The 20007-nt window shown below is 33.2% G+C and overlaps 1 protein-coding gene across 1 annotated transcript; it reads right to left on the bottom strand.

Annotated features, from left to right (window-relative positions):
* Positions 1–2445: 2445 nt before the first annotated feature.
* On the bottom strand, positions 2446–5282 carry LOC139871891 (laccase-3-like). The gene is made up of 6 exons (XM_071859643.1): positions 5196–5282; positions 4950–5101; positions 4583–4827; positions 4358–4486; positions 2714–3640; positions 2446–2576 (listed from the first exon to the last, which is right to left on the bottom strand). The coding sequence occupies exons 1-6, from the start codon at positions 5280–5282 to the stop codon at positions 2446–2448; spliced, it is 1671 nt and encodes a 556-aa protein (XP_071715744.1).
* Between the last annotated feature and the right edge of the window lie 14725 nt (positions 5283–20007).

Below are 20007 nucleotides of genomic sequence, written 5' to 3'. Positions count from 1 at the left end.
GGACTGGGTCGGGTCAACTCACTGAAACTTTTGACCCATTTGCTTTTTTAACTAAGCCAGTTTAGCTGTTGGTGACTTACGTCATAAAACATTAAAATAACTCCAACTTAAGTTGTTACAAAATAAACTAAAATATTCCAAGTTCAAAATTTGGATTTCTCTAGAATAGTACAAGTAAACGGAGAAGGTTTTTACTATTGTTCAGGCTACTCAATCAGATGTAAACGACCTAATCGGGTTTTGACCCGTGACTATTTCTGACCCTCTTTTGAACCTGAGAGGCTGAGACATCTTATGAGAATATCATAACTCCAACTACTAGCCAATCTTGTGATGATATCTCTAGAATAGTAAGTTATAATCATAAATATTTCAATAAACAGATTACATAATTGTCATATCACTTTTTATAGTTGCATAAAAAAAGGCTGGTTTTGGATAGGTGTGCATACATTTGGGCCGTATGGAGTATCAATTATTAGTTAATAGTGAGTTATGGTTAGGATTTGGTATGAGTGGGGTGGGGAAAGTGATGCATTTCCTAATATGGTTGGTTCAGTTGTGCTTCTCAACAGTTTAAGGAAAATCTGTCCCTCTGATACTATTTATATTACTTTTTCTATATAACAAGTCAACTTTGTCCATTAATATTGCAATATTTGAGTTATAGCTTTCAAATATTAGTTCTTTCTATCATTGTTCACTATTATAAAACTAAACCAAACCAAGATTGTTAATGTTATATCGGTATGTGATTATGAGATTATCACAAGTAAAAGCCAAGTTAACACAGTAGGAACAAAATTTACGTGTTGATAGTTTTAATTTTTTTTAAAGAGACGTTCATAATCCGTCAACTTATAAGGTTAGAATAGAACGACTGCAAATGTTTATTCGTTTTGTTGGTTGCTCTATTGTGATCTGCTACTCGCATATTGTTCTTAACGTTAATCTTATGAACAATAAATACTTCTTTCCACATATTTCTGCCGCACCTTACGGACTACCTTCTCCCTTGTTTTAAACATTTCTTGGAAACTAGATGTATAGAACTACAGATTAACTAATGGGCCTTTCGCCTAACGGTATCGAGGTGACCCCCAACCTTAAGGTTGTGGGCTCAAGTGGTGCAAGGGAGGAGCTTTCTTAGGGAAGGAGGGGCCCTTGCCCCTCCAAACTTTTGAGTACCTAGTGGAGATTTGTAGCCCTCCGAGTTACGGACGTTTGGGCTTTTGAATTAACTAAAACGGAGTCCGTATGAAGGAGATATGACCAAAATAGTGAAGGCTGGCAAAATTTGTGAGTTGCCACACGTTTTGGTTATATCTCCTTCAAACGAACTCGGATTTAGTTGATATAAAAGTTCAAACGCTCGTAACTCAAAGGACTACACATTTCATTTTGGTTGTTGCCTGAAATTAAGAGTAATTGGTCTCGGAGAGGCCATTTCCTCTCGGGATATCACCAATATACTCAAAATTAATATTCTCACTAAAATCAGTTGGTATCTCAATATTATATGTCATGTTCAGCCCCTCCAAAACAATTGTTCAAGCTCCTCCACTGTCCAAACCCTTTGTCAACTTCATGATTATAACTTTAATCAAACAACGATGACAAGTCTTCCTTAGGAGTTTCAACAAATTTCTCACGAAATAAGTTGGCAGTAAAACTACAACGAAGTCACCACCATGGTCGGCCCCTCCAAAACAATTGTTCAAGCTCCGCCACTGCCGAGGTGGACAAACATGTATATATTCGTAGAAATATTCGTGTTGTGTGTGAGTTTGCTCCTAAAAAAAAAAACAGATTAACCTCTCTTTTTTTAAACAGTTTAGTGTTTCATATGAAAACTATCATGTTGAATCTCACTTAAGATGTGTCAATTTACTAGAATTGTTGGTTAATTGGTTTATGCTATATTTGATATTTGGGTGTAAAATTACTTTGGTATTGTGTTGCCAGTGTAGTGTAGAACATGTGCAATTGTTTGGATCATCAAGAAAGAGGAAGAAAAAAAATTAAGTACTGTAACTCATATACTCATGTCAATAATATCCATCAGATGCAAGGATGAATGAAATTCTGTATATAAAATGGTAATGACATAAGCAATTTCAGATAACAAATATATAATATTGATGATTGAATGATTGATAATTGATAATTGATAATTGATAATGATGAACCTGAAATTAACATATGAACAATGGGGTGTAATTTGTTCAAGTAATAATAAAATAAATAAAGCACAAGTAAAGATAAAAAGTAAGGGTGATGAAACAGTTTTTAAGCCATACACAATTAAACATGCTTGAAAATGTTGTACGTTACAACTTCATGATGCATAATTGGTTGTGTATGGCTAAAAACTGATTGTGCATCACCCAAAAGTAAACACAGCAACTTAATGACACAGACATGGATCTCGAATGATGTTAATAATTAACATTGAGGCAGATCAAATGGAGGAGGTAGTAACGTCTCTAATTCTCCGACTCCGTTTTCAACTAAGAAAGCCGTTGCAAATCCCCAAACAAGATGAGTATCGATGTGACAATGCATAAACCAAATTCCTGTTACAAAATCATCACCCATAATAAGAATATATATATATATATATATATATATTTGATGTATGTACAATGTGTTTTAGATAATTTTATAAGTTTGTGTCAAAAAATATGTACAGTACTATATTTGATGATTTTACCTGGATTATCAGCTACAAATCTGATGGCAGCCCAGCCCCCAACCGGGACATCGATGGTATTCCTTTTTGGTGGATCAACAAGATTGAAGTTAGGAGTATCTCGTGACGGATTGAAATTACCAAAACCTTGGCCTACAATGTAGAAATTGTATCCATGAATATGAACAGGATGATCTTCAGTAGAGAAAATGGATGTGTCTTGCAGGATTATCTGCACGTTAGACCCGAACTTGAGCTTGGTAAGTTTCGTTCCCTTAACGGGCTGCCACAGCCCACGTGGAACGTTGCCAGTGTAATCGAATTGCACAGGTGGAACTGGAGGAAAATCTGTTGTGTAGATATTTGGTATGTTTTGTGCGTAAGCTTGCAATATAGACGTTTTTTTCGGCAATATGAAAGATACATTGTTCATACTAGCAGCAAACCGTGTGTTGTTAGGCCCTTGGCATCTAGGTCCAGGTGTGCAGTTAAAGAACCCTAAACCCACTGCGAAAAATAAACTGTCGTCAACTTTTTTCGGGACTGATACTTCACCGGGACTTTTTATTTGGTTCGAAAATACAGTGACAGTGTTAGTATCGTTGTAGAACGGAAGTTGCGGTAGAATTGGTTGTGACGTGGCGGATTTGTATTGTAAGATAGCGGTGCCGGTGGTGTTGTCAAATGGAGCGTTTTGAGCAGTTGCATATGCTCGGGCAGCCATGTAGTAGCGTCCGGGCTGTTGGTCAGCAGTCAGGAGGACATCGGTTGTTTGACCAGGCCCCAGCATGATTACGTTGGTGGTAAACTGCTTGGTGTAAACAGCGTCAGTTGCGACCACAGTTAGTTTGTGGTTAGCAACGCTGAAAAAGAGTTGTTGATTGAGTGCAGCATTGATGACACGTAGAAGAACTGTGTCGCCTTGGTTCACAGTAAGTTTCGTAGTACCTATATATAACACGTGCAAATAGAATTTAAACCGATGAATATACATTAAGAGGAAATATGTTTTTTTTATTAATATTGTCTCCGTCTAAATTATTGTCCAGTATTTCATTTAGACTACTTGTATTCGTACAATGAAACGCCAACATGTGGTGATGTGGAGGGAAAGAAACGCCACAAAATGAAGTATCCGTGTGTTTCTTTGAGGCGTTTCTTAGGTGTATGTTTGATTCCAACGGGAGAAGAAACATATGTTTCTTGTTTTTTTTTTATTAATTTAAAAATATTATTTTTATCCCCTTTTAATACTTAACCCAATTATATTTTAACACATTATCACAATACTCCTAACCAACAACAAAAACCAACACCACTACTACTCCACCCAAAAAAGAAACATGTCCTAGTCATAAAAAAAGTGCAAAAAGCAAGAAACACGATCAAGAAACGCCTATCACCGTTACAAATGGTCTTAGGGATGTCCCAAATGAATTGTTCATTTTCATAATAGATAAGAATAAGAAGTTAAAGTTCTTTTATACCCTTTATGCACGAGAACAAAAGTAGATAAAAAGTAAAATGTAAAACTGTAAAAACGAAAGAAAAAGTAGATGTTACCGTCACTTTCTTTTAAATTGTGTGTTTTTGTCTGACGACAGTTAAATTGGGACGAAAGTAGTTGTAGTAGTAGTAGTACTTATGATATGAAGAGTAAGTAACCTTGGGTGGAGCATCTAAAGAGATCACCCGGTTGCCCATTAATCGTGATAGCGTCTGATATGTTCGGTGCTGCACCACTGAATAACGCTTGTCGTAGAACACTGATGACTCTTCGGTCCCACCATTCCCCTGTTTCATCATCAACGTTGAAAAATTCAGTGAAGCGAATAAGAAAAGTAATCAAAACCGAAACTTGGATAGAACTGATTACTCGAGTTTATGTACCTAGAATGACGGGAAACTCGACTTTGGGAGTCGGAAAGGGGTACGAAGAACCAGCCTTAGGACGGATAATAAGTGCACCGTAAACCGTAGCTCGTAGCCATTTGCTATGAGCATGCCACCATAATGTTCCCTCCTGCCCTTGTATGGTGATTCTGTATGTGTAAGTTCCTCCGGTCTGGATTGGGCATTGGGTCACCATTTCTGGCCCATCTGCCCATGGGTTTCGCAGGTTGCGTACTCCATGCCTAAAAAAAAAAAAAAAAAAAAAAAAAAAACTTTATAGCACATATATAACAGTGACCTATATGTTGCTAATCAATGATGTAATATGCACATAAAGAGTGATGAAAAAAAAAACTTGCATTACCAATGGATTGTGACATTAAATTTACAAGCATTTGTTACTTTGACAGCGACGGTATCCCCGTCTCGTACATCTAAAGTTGGTCCTGGGAATTGTCCGTTAACATTTACAATTCTATGGTTTTTACATAGTCTGTTAGCAGCTTGTTCAAGAACCTGTTATACGAAAAGCGATATGTTTCATTTTAAATAAATAAAATAAAATTTGGATAATAATGTTAATGATTATTATGAAGAATTAACGACATACCTTGAATTCATAGTTATGTATTTCTGCAAATGTAGTAAGGGCAAGGGAAAGAAAAAGGGTAAGGAAAAGAACCCGGGAATTGGACATTTTTAAGTATCTTGTTATGTTTTTTTTATCGATATTGTTTATGAACACTTTAGAGTGAAGATTTGTTATGAGTTGAGATGGTGATAAGGGGTGTTTATATACACATAGTTTGTGTTGTGATTGGGTTGTTATGAGTTAAAACTTGGTTGATTTTGGTGCAACCACTAGGCTTATAGTTTTTTTTTTAATTATATGAAGCAGGAGACTTATGTTTGTAGTAATGCATGGATGGAACTAGTACAAAAATATCCTTTTTGACAGATTAACAGGTAACAAAAAATTGGTGGAAAAAAAAACCCATCAAATGAGCCATAATGACTTGGACTGGGTCGGGTCAACCCACAAAATTTTTGACATGTTTAATTTAGTTAACTTAGGGCATGTTTACTTTTCACTTAATGATCTGGTTCTGGTTTCTATACAACTCTTAATTCAGGATGTAAAATTGCTATTTCTTTATCACTTAATCTGCCACTTAATCTGAAAGTTACTATGTTTTCAGGAGACATGGAATCATAGAATAAGAGGCAAATGAAATTTGGCCTGTTTATCTGTTGGTTACTTCATCTACTATTAATATAACTCCAAATTACTGTAACTCATTTTTGTGTATGTAGTTGAGGATAAATCATGTTTACAAGCTTTCCTCAAGAACTAAAGTTTTTACAAAATAAACGAAAACAGTACAATTTCAACTTTCAAATATACAGTAAATAGTACATCATCATCAATATATCAATTAACAGATGACATAATTGTCATATCATTTTTTTATTTTTATTTTTTTTGTATAAAGAGTGGCTCATTTTGGAGTGTACATTAGTTTATAATTAATTAATACTGAGTTTTGGTTAGGATTTGGTATGAGTGTGGGGTGGTTCACATCCTCGTACTTCTCAACAGTTTAAGGAAAATCTGTCTTTGATACTCCACTATTTAAATACCAAGTCAACTTTGATTAACTGCTTCTTCGTTTCATCAAAATTTAGTAATGATAAAATAATAATCATGGTTAGGCAAGTTGTCTAACCTAAAGAAAGTTTTGGTGTAACTACTAAATGTTACGGAGTATTCCAATTTTATTTTGTTTGTTATTTTCACTTTCCATTTTATACAATTTTTGGAAGCTAGAGGTACATAACTACATATTAACCTTCTATTTTTTTAATAATTCACAAAAGAAGTCACACTACAGATGTTTCATAACACAGCAATATTTCACTTTGTGCAACTTGTCTTGTATATGGACATAGGATGTAAATTTCAGAGTTAAATAGAACAAAAGGAGACAGAAATAGAAATTAGAAATAAAAAATAAAAAGGAAAGATGCAAAAATTGTCGCTGACAGCTCTGATGAATGTCAAAAAGAATTAATTCTGTATATTGATAGTGTGGGGTTCATGGTTTGGCTCGTTTGGAGTTAACGTCGATTTGTGACGTTTACTTGTTTCGAGCCCTGCTGGTTGCCTATCTTTGTTTCTCTCGGTTCGGTCTTTCATTTTATGATGAAGGCTTCATTTATATAGTTTTCGTTATTTTTGCCAAAAAAAGAAAAAAAGAAAAAAAAAGTAACTACCAAACCATCAAATACTGTAACATCCCGCCTTTTTCCGTTTACCTTCCGTTATACTATTTTTAAGTCCGTCATATAATTATTACATCTTCCGTTAATACACGTTTTAAAATATCTCGTTTAGGTAATTCACGCACCCGATTCAAACTTGAGGGACTAAACTTGCCAAGGAGCCAAACTAGTTGACTAGGTCAACCTCCATTCATTCTTTCACCTACTTAATACTTCCACCTCTTTTTTGCTCTCAAACATTCAAACAAAGATTCATCATCTATTCAAGATCTAGCAAGCATCAATTTAAACAAATTACATATTTCGAATCCTCGCATCTTCCTCTTCGAATCCATACTAATCTCGTCTCGTTTGGGTAACTTTCTAAAAACACTATATCTTTTGTTCTTGATGTTTTTAACTTATAAAAGTGTTAATTAGTGTCTTTGGCTCAAGTCTAACATGAATATATGATTTGTATGCTTGTTCTTGTCATTTTGATGTAACTAGCTTAAACTTGAAATGGGTGTGTTTGATCTTGAGTTTTAGTTGATCGTATGTTGTTAGATGTTAAAAGTGCATGTATTAAATGTGTTACTAGCATCACTAGCTTCAATTTGGTATGTAAGTTGACTTGGAAAAGCCTCATTAACATGATTATGGATTTTATGATTGTTAGTTAGGGTTTGGTGGCCTTAAATGTGATCTTTGATGCATTAAAAGCCTTGCAATGTTGTTTGTAAGTATTTAGTAGTATTGTATGGGTAATTACCTACGAAACGACGTATTATATATGTGTATTAATGTAACGACCCGAATTTTTTTCGATCGTTTTATACATATGAGATTAATATTTAGATAAATTAAACATTACCAACATGATAAGCAATCCAAATTGTTGAGTCTTGTGTTTTTGAAAAGAGTTTTACACAACGTTTGACCGTCCAATTTGACCGATGATATCACGAACTATATAACATACGATAATTATACGATTGTGTACATATATGTATTTATACATATTTAACATGATCTAAGGATGGTTTAACATATCATTGTGTACTAATAACAATGAGTTATAAGTATACTTTGAGACTACTAAATTAAGTTTTCAAAACGATAACTATATGTAACGTTCTTTAACATATATACCTATAACTTATAATGCTTATACAAGTATCGTATAAATATGTATTTAATCACTTTTAAAGGGCTTATATACATAAAACAATATAAGTATATTTACAAAAGATAGCTATATTTGAATTCTCGTTCCGTTTCCTCAAGATTTCTACACGTATACCTAGGGTATATGTAACCGTATTGTACGCAACTTCTAGATGTATATACTATTGGTATATACACATCAATTATCATCCTTAGCAGCCTTAAATAATTAAGGAACATGTGGAACCAACAATTTGTCAAGTAGCATGAATTATTTAGCAAGAAAACAAAATTAGGAATCTTTTCTTTCTTTATAAACTAAAAACGTTTTTATGCATGAACACCATTTCTTCATTCTATTTTCTCATACTTACACTCCCATTTCTCTCTCAAAACACTCCTAACTTCATACTTGATCATCTCCAAGCATTTTTCCCATCATTTAGCTTCAATTACAAGCTTTAATCATCATAAAAACAACCTAGAATCAAGAAGTTGCAATATTACTTCCAATCTTTCAATCCAACTTCACCACTCTTTAGGATCAAGAGTTATACTTCCTTTCCAGTAGCTTTATCCAAGTAACTTGAGGTAGTAACCTTATTCATAATCTTATTCAATTCATATTCATATAGCTATCTTATTTTGAGTTACAAATTATAACAACAAGAACATAGTTTGAATGATTTCAAACTTGTTCGCAAACTAAATAGATCCTTCTAACTTGACTTTTAAAAAACTTCAAGACCTGTAATATATCATAATTATATGCTAACTTAACAAGATATAACTTGATTTTACAAAGAACACCTTAAAACTGAATCTACGTCGTCGGAGTGCAACCGGGGGCTGTTTTGGGTTGGATAATTAAAAACCATCTTAAACTTTGAATTGGAAGTTTATATTCTGAAAAAATGATATTTCTTATGAATATGTTAATTTATAAAAATCTCATGGTATAACTCAAAGTGTAAGTATTTTTATAAAAATGATCATCTAGATGTTGTTTTTATGACGGAAATGATCACTTTCATAAGATTCACCCAAGTTTGACCTATAACCTGTGATTTCGAATGCAAACTAAGGTATTTACAGTTCATATTCATAAATAATGGCTCGATCCAAGGAAGTGGCAAGTTGAACCAACAAAAACGGAGTTGTATTGAAGAAACTACGGCTAAAACAAAATCGGGTATCCGAAGCTAGTTTAGCTACGAAAACATTTTGAGTAAAACTGTAACGACCCGGAAATTTCAGACCAAATTTAAACCTTAATCTTTATATGTTTCCGACACGATAAGCAAAATCTGTAATGTTGAGTCTAGAAAGTTTGGAATCTATATTTAGTTAATCGGTTATCCTTTGACCATACCTGACGATTCACGAACACATATTACAAAAAGTATTTATAATAGGAGGTATAAATAATAAACATATGTTATATATATTGTACAATTAAAAGTATATAATGTTAATATATTAAATCTAATTATAAGTTAAGATATAGTTATCATAATAATAATAATAATACTTTCAATATTTCTATTAGTATTTTATTTTATTATTAACAGATTTTAATAATATAATTATTAAACTGTATTATTATTATGAATACATTTATTAATAAAGTTAAATATATAATCAGTCAATTACACGTAAATTATATCATATCACTGTCAAAATTGTTTTTCTTTCCTGTATTCCATTTCATCCGTGATTTGAGATTTATCTGAATTAAATTTATCCGTGACTATTTAGCAAAGGAGCACGAAATATTACTCCGTAAAATAGTGTCGGCAGACAGATGGTATTATATCCGTGATAATTAGATTCAATCATTAAATTACTGTTGTTTGTGCATAATATCTCTTCTCTTATTATATTTATACACACTCACGCATTTGTATGAGGAGAACAAGCCAACAACTTTGTAATTCTTTCTTATTAATCGATCTACATGATCCACCATGACCACCGGCCGGAACCGTCGCCTTCCATCACCACCTTCGTCCCTCCATCTCTCACTTCTTCCTCTCTCCATCTCTCTCCGTAAAATACTACCAACAACCACACAAACAACCAAATTACATCACCATGATCGATCCTTCCACTAATCGGTTGTTATACGATTAAACTCATGACCACCGTCGCCATCTATTTATTCGTCACCATAAACAACCCAAACACCACCACCATTTACGTTTCCTTTTCTCTCCCTCTTTCTGCAACTCGCTTTCACTTTTATCTATATGTTTCGTCGATCAAGCAACTGTAAATATCATCTATCACTATTGCCGGTTATGCAGCCCGGAACCACCCAAGAACTATCTAAACTACCATGGTCACCACCATCGATATAAACCACCGCCACCATTGACACTCCATATAAACTGCAGCTGCAGTTTCTACTTTCTGTTTCAAATCGAAGACAACCCAAAACCATCTTCAATCTTCAACACCCATGATCACCAAATCGTCAACCTGCAACTACTTATTTTCGCTACTGCAAACAGCGGCTATATCAATTCTTATTCCAGCTGCTACGTTCCTGGTTCTAATTAAATTTCTAGTGAAACCATGATGTTAAATTCATGATGATAATACGCGTGTTGAAGATGACAAGCTGCTACGGATTTGGGTTTATAATCACTATCGATAGCCACTTTTCTTGCAACCGACACCCACTAACTTCTATTTAATAATAAAGTATATAATGATATTATACTATAAACCATAAAGGCTGCTGTATGAAACAGATAATCGAATCCAGCTGGTATTTTTGTTTCTATTCGATGGCTTTTTCTCACAGAAATCACAAAAAAAAAAAAAAGGGATTCCACAAATTTAATTGGGTTTTGCAAAATCACTTGGGCCGTATGTTTATTTTTTCGAAGTTGGGCCGAAACCTAGTGTTGTCTGTTGGGCCGAGACTATTCAAAGTCTGTTGGGTCGAGATAAAAAGAAATTACGGTTATAATAAAGTTTGGTTGGATTTAAATAACAAAATTCGTGTTAGCTAGATGGTTAGTGATGTTATGGGTGGACGAGAGGTCGTGGGTTCGAGCCTGGGCGTGAGCATTTTTTTTTAAAAGACTTATCACATTAAGGTAGTTTACTAATATTTCTATTATTATTATTATTATTATTATTATTATTATTATTATTATTATTATTATTATTATTATTATTATTATTATTATTATTATTATTATTATTCTTATTAGTTATATTATTTTATTATCATATTTATTTATAGTATCATTTTTACTAAAATTCTAAAAATTATTAAAACTACCATTTTATTATATTATAACAAATAAAGATTTATACATAAAATATATTTATATTACCTATAACTATATATCAAATATATTAACAAAATTTTTATATATATATACAAAATAAACATACATATAGTATATAATTTAAAATATAATAAATAGACAAAAATATAATACAAATTCTATATAAACTACAACACTAGGTACATAAATCTTATTTAATTAATAGATGTGATTATTTGATTACCATTATATGTGTTAATATATATAGTATTGATATAGGTTCGTGAATTCGAGGCCAACTCTACACATGTTAAATGATGTTATATGTATTTTTACTACAAAATACAATACGGTGAGTATATAGTCCTACTTTTAAACTCTAAATATTTCGGGATGAGAATACATGTATTTTATGTTTTACGATATGGACACAAGTAACTGAAAAATATATTCTACGTTGAGTTGTACCACTGGCATACTTCCCTGTAGCTTGGTAACTGTTATTTACAGCGGTATTGTAAACGCGAATCCTGTTGATAGATCTATCGGGCCTGACAACCCCAACCGGACTGGACGACCAGTATTCAACGGTTGCACAGTACTTCGTTTCGTGACTACACTTGGTACGGTGTAGTAAGATTTCTTAATAAAGGGAATATGCGACGTGATTAAATGTTAAGTATGGTTACCAAGTGCTCAACCACTTAGAATATTTTTATTAAATGTTTACATATGAAATCTTGTGGTCCATAGTTATAACGCTGCTAGCATCAAACCTATATATCTCACCAACTTTATGTTGACGTTTTAAAGCATGTTATTCTCAGGTATGAATTAAGTCTTCCGCTGTGCATTGGCTCATACTAAAGACATTACATGGAGTCGATCATCGCAATGGAACCAAATGTTGAAGATTTCGTCCAGAGGGATAAGGACGGGTCCTCACAGGTGGTATCAGAGCGTTGGTCTTAGCGAACCAGGCATTGCATTAGTGTGTCTGACTAGTAGTTGTTGGGATACATTAGTGAGTCTGGACTTTGACCGTGTCTGCATGATAAAAAGTTTTGCTTATCATTCCTAGTCGGAAACTATCTGCTTATTATCTTTAGGAATTGCCTGCTTAAGTCTAGACACGTCTTATTGCATTTACTGCATTGATAATGTATAGACAAATTCATATCCTAGCGTATCTATTACGGTAAACTTTGCCTAATATTTTCTGTAAATTTCTCCGTAATTTAAGGAATCCTAGTACTATATATATTTATGCATATTATGCATTGAGTATACCATCCAACTCTCATTGCTCTCACTAAGCTTTTCATACCAAAAATCTTTCTGTGATCGCGTACGATGGCCTCCACGAATCGACAAAGTTCCTCTGACTCCGAAGATAGTGTGACGGGAGCACATCAACCGATCAACTACCGAGATTTCTTTAGAAAGTGGGGATGGGTTCGCGAAATACTTACTCTATGGAGAAATGAAGAAGGTACTCCATATCATGAGCCGAATCTACCGCCCAATGTCGGAGTACTCGACCAGCTCACCGGCGAACCTGTTCACAATACTGTTTATACCCTCGTTGCAAGAATTTTTCGTCTTGAGGCTACCATTAACGGAACTAGAGAAGATATCCAACCTCCATCTCACACTAATAACCGGCCAGGGTTAGTAGAAGAAGTCAACGAACTTCGTGCTCGAGTAGTAGTTTTGGAGAATATGGTGCAAAACTTAACAGCTCCAGCAACATCACTGGCACCAACATCAACACCAGTACCACCAACAACCCAAGTTTCAACATCACCTGCCTCAACATCTCATTCTGTACCTCGAGCCTAATCATCGTTTTACGTATCGTTCTATCTACTTTATCTTCGTTCTACCTATCGTTCTACATCAATTATCTTCGCTTTAGGTATCATTCTACCTCATGTATCTTCGTTCGACATGGCAATTATGTAATCTCTAATGTTTTAGAGATCATGTAATCAAGTGCTAACAATAAATCAAATGAGTATAATATTTTACTGACTCATTAAATCCATAATTACATCTGAAGAAAATATATATGCAAGTATATTTTCATAAAGATTGTAATTAAAAATTCTTTTGTACAAACTGTTAATGATGAAAATATTTTAATGGGTGGGTAGTACCCGAGGAATATTTAGAATTCACATTAATAAGTTACACTGTACATTCTTCAAATCTGATTCAATGATCATTTATTATCCTACTTACAACTACCGATATACGTATCCGTTCACCACAGAATAACCATTTCTATTCAAATTTCATAATTGGATTTTGACCTATCAGAATCCAACAAGTGGCATAACGAAGAAAACATTGGACAAAAATAAAAAGTGTTAGAAACAAACGAATTAATTAATTGGAATTGCGATAGGATTTCACGCTAACTGTTCCTAGCTAACTATTCCCAGCTAACTGATTAACATTTAATTTATCGCAATTTACATTCTCGCAATTTTATTTATTGTCATTTAATTTCTGTTATTTACTTTTACGCACTTTAAATAACGGGACACGTATGCAAGGTTTCGACTTATCATATCGACCCATCTATATATATATTTCGGAACAACCGTAGACACTCTATATGTGAAGGTGGGAGTTAGCTATACAGGGTCGGAGTTGATTCCAAAATATATATATACTTTGAGTTGTGATCAACACCGAGACCGGTACACGGGTCACGATATGTATTATTTAATTCGAATATTATATATTAAATTATATATGAATCTATTGAACCATTGGACAATCAGACTATCGAACTGCTAACTTTGGACAATTAAAATAAGTTAAAATGTTGATTATAACATAAGAAACTAAACAATTCTTCAAGTTTGCCACTTGATTCTATTTTAAACTTCATTTGCATCTTGATGATTATAACCCGCGTTCAAACATATCATGACTCTTGAAAACACCTCGATCGAGAAGTTGAACCAGCCGCACCTCGTCTATAGAAGAAAGATTCATGCATACAGTTATGCACCTGAAAAACTCTCGAAACCAAATTCATAATTTAACACATACCGTGTTGAATCCTTTGCCATTTATTAGCAAAAACAACCCTACAATTCCTTTTCAAGAAGCTAATTTTGTCACAGCTCCACTTCGACTTCTCAGTAAAACTACTCTTATTATAATCTCGATATATACGCTATCCTTTCGCCGTCATTACCGGAGAACATTTTATATTCCGTAACGTCATCAGCAGACGTACCAGCAGCTCGTCATCCCTTAGGCAGAATCAACAATCAGTATTTTGAAAATCTCGCAGAACATCTCCAGTTATACCTATAACGTCTATCCCTAAGAATTTCATATTTCGAATGTGAAGTTTCTGAAAAACACCCTGAACTACGGATTAGTTCTTGAAATGCTGATGAAGCAGCAAAAACTGTAAACGACCTTAACAGTCAAAAGTTTACGATGAAGTAAAGTATGTTGGAAAAGCTCAGAAAAAGAGAAGGGTTGAAATTGGAAAACGGATTGAGCAAAGTATGAAGGAAACCATGAACAAATCATGAAAACTAAACTCGACTTCAAAGGATTCAAATGATTCAGTGCCTGCTGAAATCGTTAGTACGAACCCTACTCCTTATTCTAAATTTTTTTTCCAGATGATATTCCTCATCATCATCTTATCGTAAATATTATAAGATATCTTCATATCCTCCGTTATGAGTATTTTCCATATTTTTGGAAATATTCACACACCTATTCTTATTTGAGAACATTCATCTCTCTGCAAAATCTGCATTACAACATAAAAGAAACTGTGTTAGTTTCTAAATTCTGAAACCTTCATGTTTAAAATAGGAATGTTCTGAAGCAGTGTTGGGAACTGATGCATGAATTATTAAAATATAATGAAACTTGATCAACTTCATTATATTACAGTAAGTCATGTTAAGTTTCCAATGGAATGTGATGATTCACAGTACCTTCATCATGTGCCATGTTACATGGCTTTTACATTCTATCCAATCTTCAAACGAATTAGGAACATATCGTCTTGATAGTTCTATCTTTTCCAGGGTATTCTGGTAATTTAACAAATCAAAATCGTGCCAATACCCTTTCTTTCTTAGAGCATTAGCTATATTCATTCCAAATCTCACACCCACGAATTCCGGACCATTGCTCGCTTGACTCAAGGACGGGAAAAAGAAACGAAGGGGGTAGTTTATAAGTGAAATATCCGACAAAGAAATCACAACAGATTTGCCGCATTAAATCAAAAGGGAGATCCTGTTTCCTAAATCGCTGAAGAACCAAATCTTATTACGAAAGATTTTCTTTAAATCTCGTGAATTCCGGAAATCAATCATAACCACGTCATCAGTTAGAACGGTACCATGTTACTTTTTCACTCTTTTGTGATAGCATCACTCGTACGTTTCACATGATCGAAACGTTTTATCTATATCTCTCACTAATGATAAAAACTCCATTATCACCTCATATTCGTCATGGAAACATTCCTATTGTTATTTATGACTACCTCTACCAAATTTCGGGGACGAAATTTCTTTAACGGGTGGGTACTGTAACGACCCGGAAATTTCCGACCAAATTTAAACCTTAATCTTTATATGTTTCCGAGACGATAAGCAAAATCTGTAATGTTGAGTCTAGAAAGTTTGGAATCTATATTTAGTTAATCGGTTATCCTTTGACCATACCTGACGATTCACGAACACATATTACAAAAAGTATTTATAATAGGAGGTATAAATAATAAACATATGTTATATATATTGTACAATTAAAAGTATATAATGTTAATATATTAAATCTAATTATAAGTTAAGATATAGTTATCATAATAATAATAATAATAATACTTTCAATATTTCTATTAGTATTTTATTTTATTATTAACAGATTTTAATAATATAATTATTAAACTGTATTATTATTATGAATACATTTATTAATAAAGTTAAATATATAATCAGTCAATTACACGTAAATTATATCATATCACTGTCAAAATTGTTTTTCTTTCCTGTATTCCATTTCATCCGTGATTTGAGATTTATCTGAATTAAATTTATCCGTGACTATTTAGCAAAGGAGCACGAAATATTACTCCGTAAAATAGTGTCGGCAGACAGATGGTATTATATCCGTGATAATTAGATTCAATCATTAAATTACTGTTGTTTGTGCATAATATCTCTTCTCTTATTATATTTATACACACTCACGCATTTGTATGAGGAGAACAAGCCAACAACTTTGTAATTCTTTCTTATTAATCGATCTACATGATCCACCATGACCACCGGCCGGAACCGTCGCCTTCCATCACCACCTTCGTCCCTCCATCTCTCACTTCTTCCTCTCTCCATCTCTCTCCGTAAAATACTACCAACAACCACACAAACAACCAAATTACATCACCATGATCGATCCTTCCACTAATCGGTTGTTATACGATTAAACTCATGACCACCGTCGCCATCTATTTATTCGTCACCATAAACAACCCAAACACCACCACCATTTACGTTTCCTTTTCTCTCCCTCTTTCTGCAACTCGCTTTCACTTTTATCTATATGTTTCGTCGATCAAGCAACTGTAAATATCATCTATCACTATTGCCGGTTATGCAGCCCGGAACCACCCAAGAACTATCTAAACTACCATGGTCACCACCATCGATATAAACCACCGCCACCATTGACACTCCATATAAACTGCAGCTGCAGTTTCTACTTTCTGTTTCAAATCGAAGACAACCCAAAACCATCGTCAATCTTCAACACCCATGATCACCAAATCGTCAACCTGCAACTACTTATTTTCGCTACTGCAAACAGCGGCTATATCAATTCTTATTCCAGCTGCTACGTTCCTGGTTCTAATTAAATTTCTAGTGAAACCATGATGTTAAATTCATGATGATAATACGCGTGTTGAAGATGACAAGCTGCTACGGATTTGGGTTTATAATCACTATTGATAGCCACTTTTCTTGCAACCGACACCCACTAACTTCTATTTAATAATAAAGTATATAATGATATTATACTATAAACCATAAAGGCTGCTGTATGAAACAGATAATCGAATCCAGCTGGTATTTTTGTTTCTATTCGATGGCTTTTTCTCACAGAAATCACAAAAAAAAAAAAAGGGATTCCACAAATTTAATTGGGTTTTGCAAAATCACTTGGGCCGTATGTTTATTTTTTCGAAGTTGGGCCGAAACCTAGTGTTGTCTGTTGGGCCGAGACTATTCAAAGTCTGTTGGGTCGAGATAAAAAGAAATTACGGTTATAATAAAGTTTGGTTGGATTTAAATAACAAAATTCGTGTTAGCTAGATGGTTAGTGATGTTATGGGTGGACGAGAGGTCGTGGGTTCGAGCCTGGGCGTGAGCATTTTTTTTTAAAAGACTTATCACATTAAGGTAGTTTACTAATATTTCTATTATTATTATTATTATTATTATTATTATTATTATTATTATTATTATTATTATTATTATTATTATTATTATTATTATTATTATTATTATTATTATTATTATTATTCTTATTAGTTATATTATTTTATTATCATATTTATTTATAGTATCATTTTTACTAAAATTCTAAAAATTATTAAAACTACCATTTTATTATATTATAACAAATAAAGATTTATACATAAAATATATTTATATTACCTATAACTATATATCAAATATATTAACAAAATTTTTATATATATATACAAAATAAACATACATATAGTATATAATTTAAAATATAATAAATAGACAAAAATATAATACAAATTCTATATAAACTACAACACTAGGTACATAAATCTTATTTAATTAATAGATGTGATTATTTGATTACCATTATATGTGTTAATATATATAGTATTGATATAGGTTCGTGAATTCGAGGCCAACTCTACACATGTTAAATGATGTTATATGTATTTTTACTACAAAATACAATACGGTGAGTATATAGTCCTACTTTTAAACTCTAAATATTTCGGGATGAGAATACATGTATTTTATGTTTTACGATATGGACACAAGTAACTGAAAAATATATTCTACGTTGAGTTGTACCACTGGCATACTTCCCTGTAGCTTGGTAACTGTTATTTACAGCGGTATTGTAAACACGAATCCTGTTGATAGATCTATCGGGCCTGACAACCCCAACCGGACTGGACGACCAGTATTCAACGGTTGCACAGTACTTCGTTTCGTGACTACACTTGGTACGGTGTAGTAAGATTTCTTAATAAAGGGAATATGCGACGTGATTAAATGTTAAGTATGGTTACCAAGTGCTCAACCACTTAGAATATTTTTATTAAATGTTTACATATGAAATCTTGTGGTCCATAGTTATAACGCTGCTAGCATCAAACCTATATATCTCACCAACTTTATGTTGACGTTTTAAAGCATGTTATTCTCAGGTATGAATTAAGTCTTCCGCTGTGCATTGGCTCATACTAAAGACATTACATGGAGTCGATCATCGCAATGGAACTAAATGTTGAAGATTTCGTCCAGAGGGATAAGGACGGGTCCTCACAAAAACTAAACTAATCATATCTTTGCTAATTAATATGATATTTTATATATATTTAATCATGATTTTATTTTACATATTTCAGGACCACCCGTAAACAACACGAGAAGATTAATTATAAGACCTCATGATTGTACGCAACACGTCATTTGACAACACGGTACTTTATATATGCAACAAGTCATTTGACAACACGGTACCATGGGTCGAGATTAATTCCGATCAATACGAATACGATGGGGTCTTTATTTATTTTATTGAACAACTAATTGTGGACTACTAACATTGGACTGCTAACTACGGACTATTAGATATTAAAAGTATTATAAGTATACATGTAACGATTATTTGAAAAAAAAATATGTTGATATATTATATATGGTTAGGTTCGTGATATCTATCGGAGACCAGGTCGTGTTAAATATCTTTGAGGCAAAAGTGAGTATATAGTCCCACTTTTAAACTCTAAATATTTCGGGATGAGAATACATGCATTTTATGATTTACGTTATGGACACAAGTGATAAAAAAAATATATTCTACGTTGAGTTGTACCACTGGCATACTTCCCTGTAGCTTGGCAACTACTATTTACATGTGGTATTGTAAACGCGAATCCTGTTGATAGATCTATCGGGCCTGACAACCCCAACCGGACTGGACGACCAATATTCAACGGTTGCACAGTACTTCGTTTCGGTGACTACACTTGGTACAGTGTAGTGAGATTTCACAATAAAGGGAATATGCGACATTGATTAAATGTTAAGTATGGTTATCAAGTGCTCAACCACTTAGAATATTTTTATTAAAACGTTTATGTATATGAAATCTTGTGGTCTATATTTATAACGCTACTAGCTTTAAACCTATATCTCACCAACTTTATGTTGACGTTTTAAGCATGTTTATTCTCAGGTGATAAATAAAAGCTTCCGCTGCATTATGCCAAATTTAAGCAAGATTTGGAGTATGCATATTTGTGTCAAAAATAAAACTGCATACCGAAAGATTTGTAATGTGAAATATGTTGGAAATCGTATTGTTATTATCAAATGTAAAGTTTGTAAGACTAAGATTATCGCTAAACGATAATCATTATTATGTTGTTTAAGC

The sequence above is a fragment of the Rutidosis leptorrhynchoides genome, chromosome 10, assembly GCF_046630445.1.
Source record: "Rutidosis leptorrhynchoides isolate AG116_Rl617_1_P2 chromosome 10, CSIRO_AGI_Rlap_v1, whole genome shotgun sequence".
In the NCBI taxonomy this organism is placed as follows: domain Eukaryota; kingdom Viridiplantae; phylum Streptophyta; class Magnoliopsida; order Asterales; family Asteraceae; genus Rutidosis; species Rutidosis leptorrhynchoides.
This window is presented reverse-complemented; position numbering and strand designations above follow the sequence as displayed.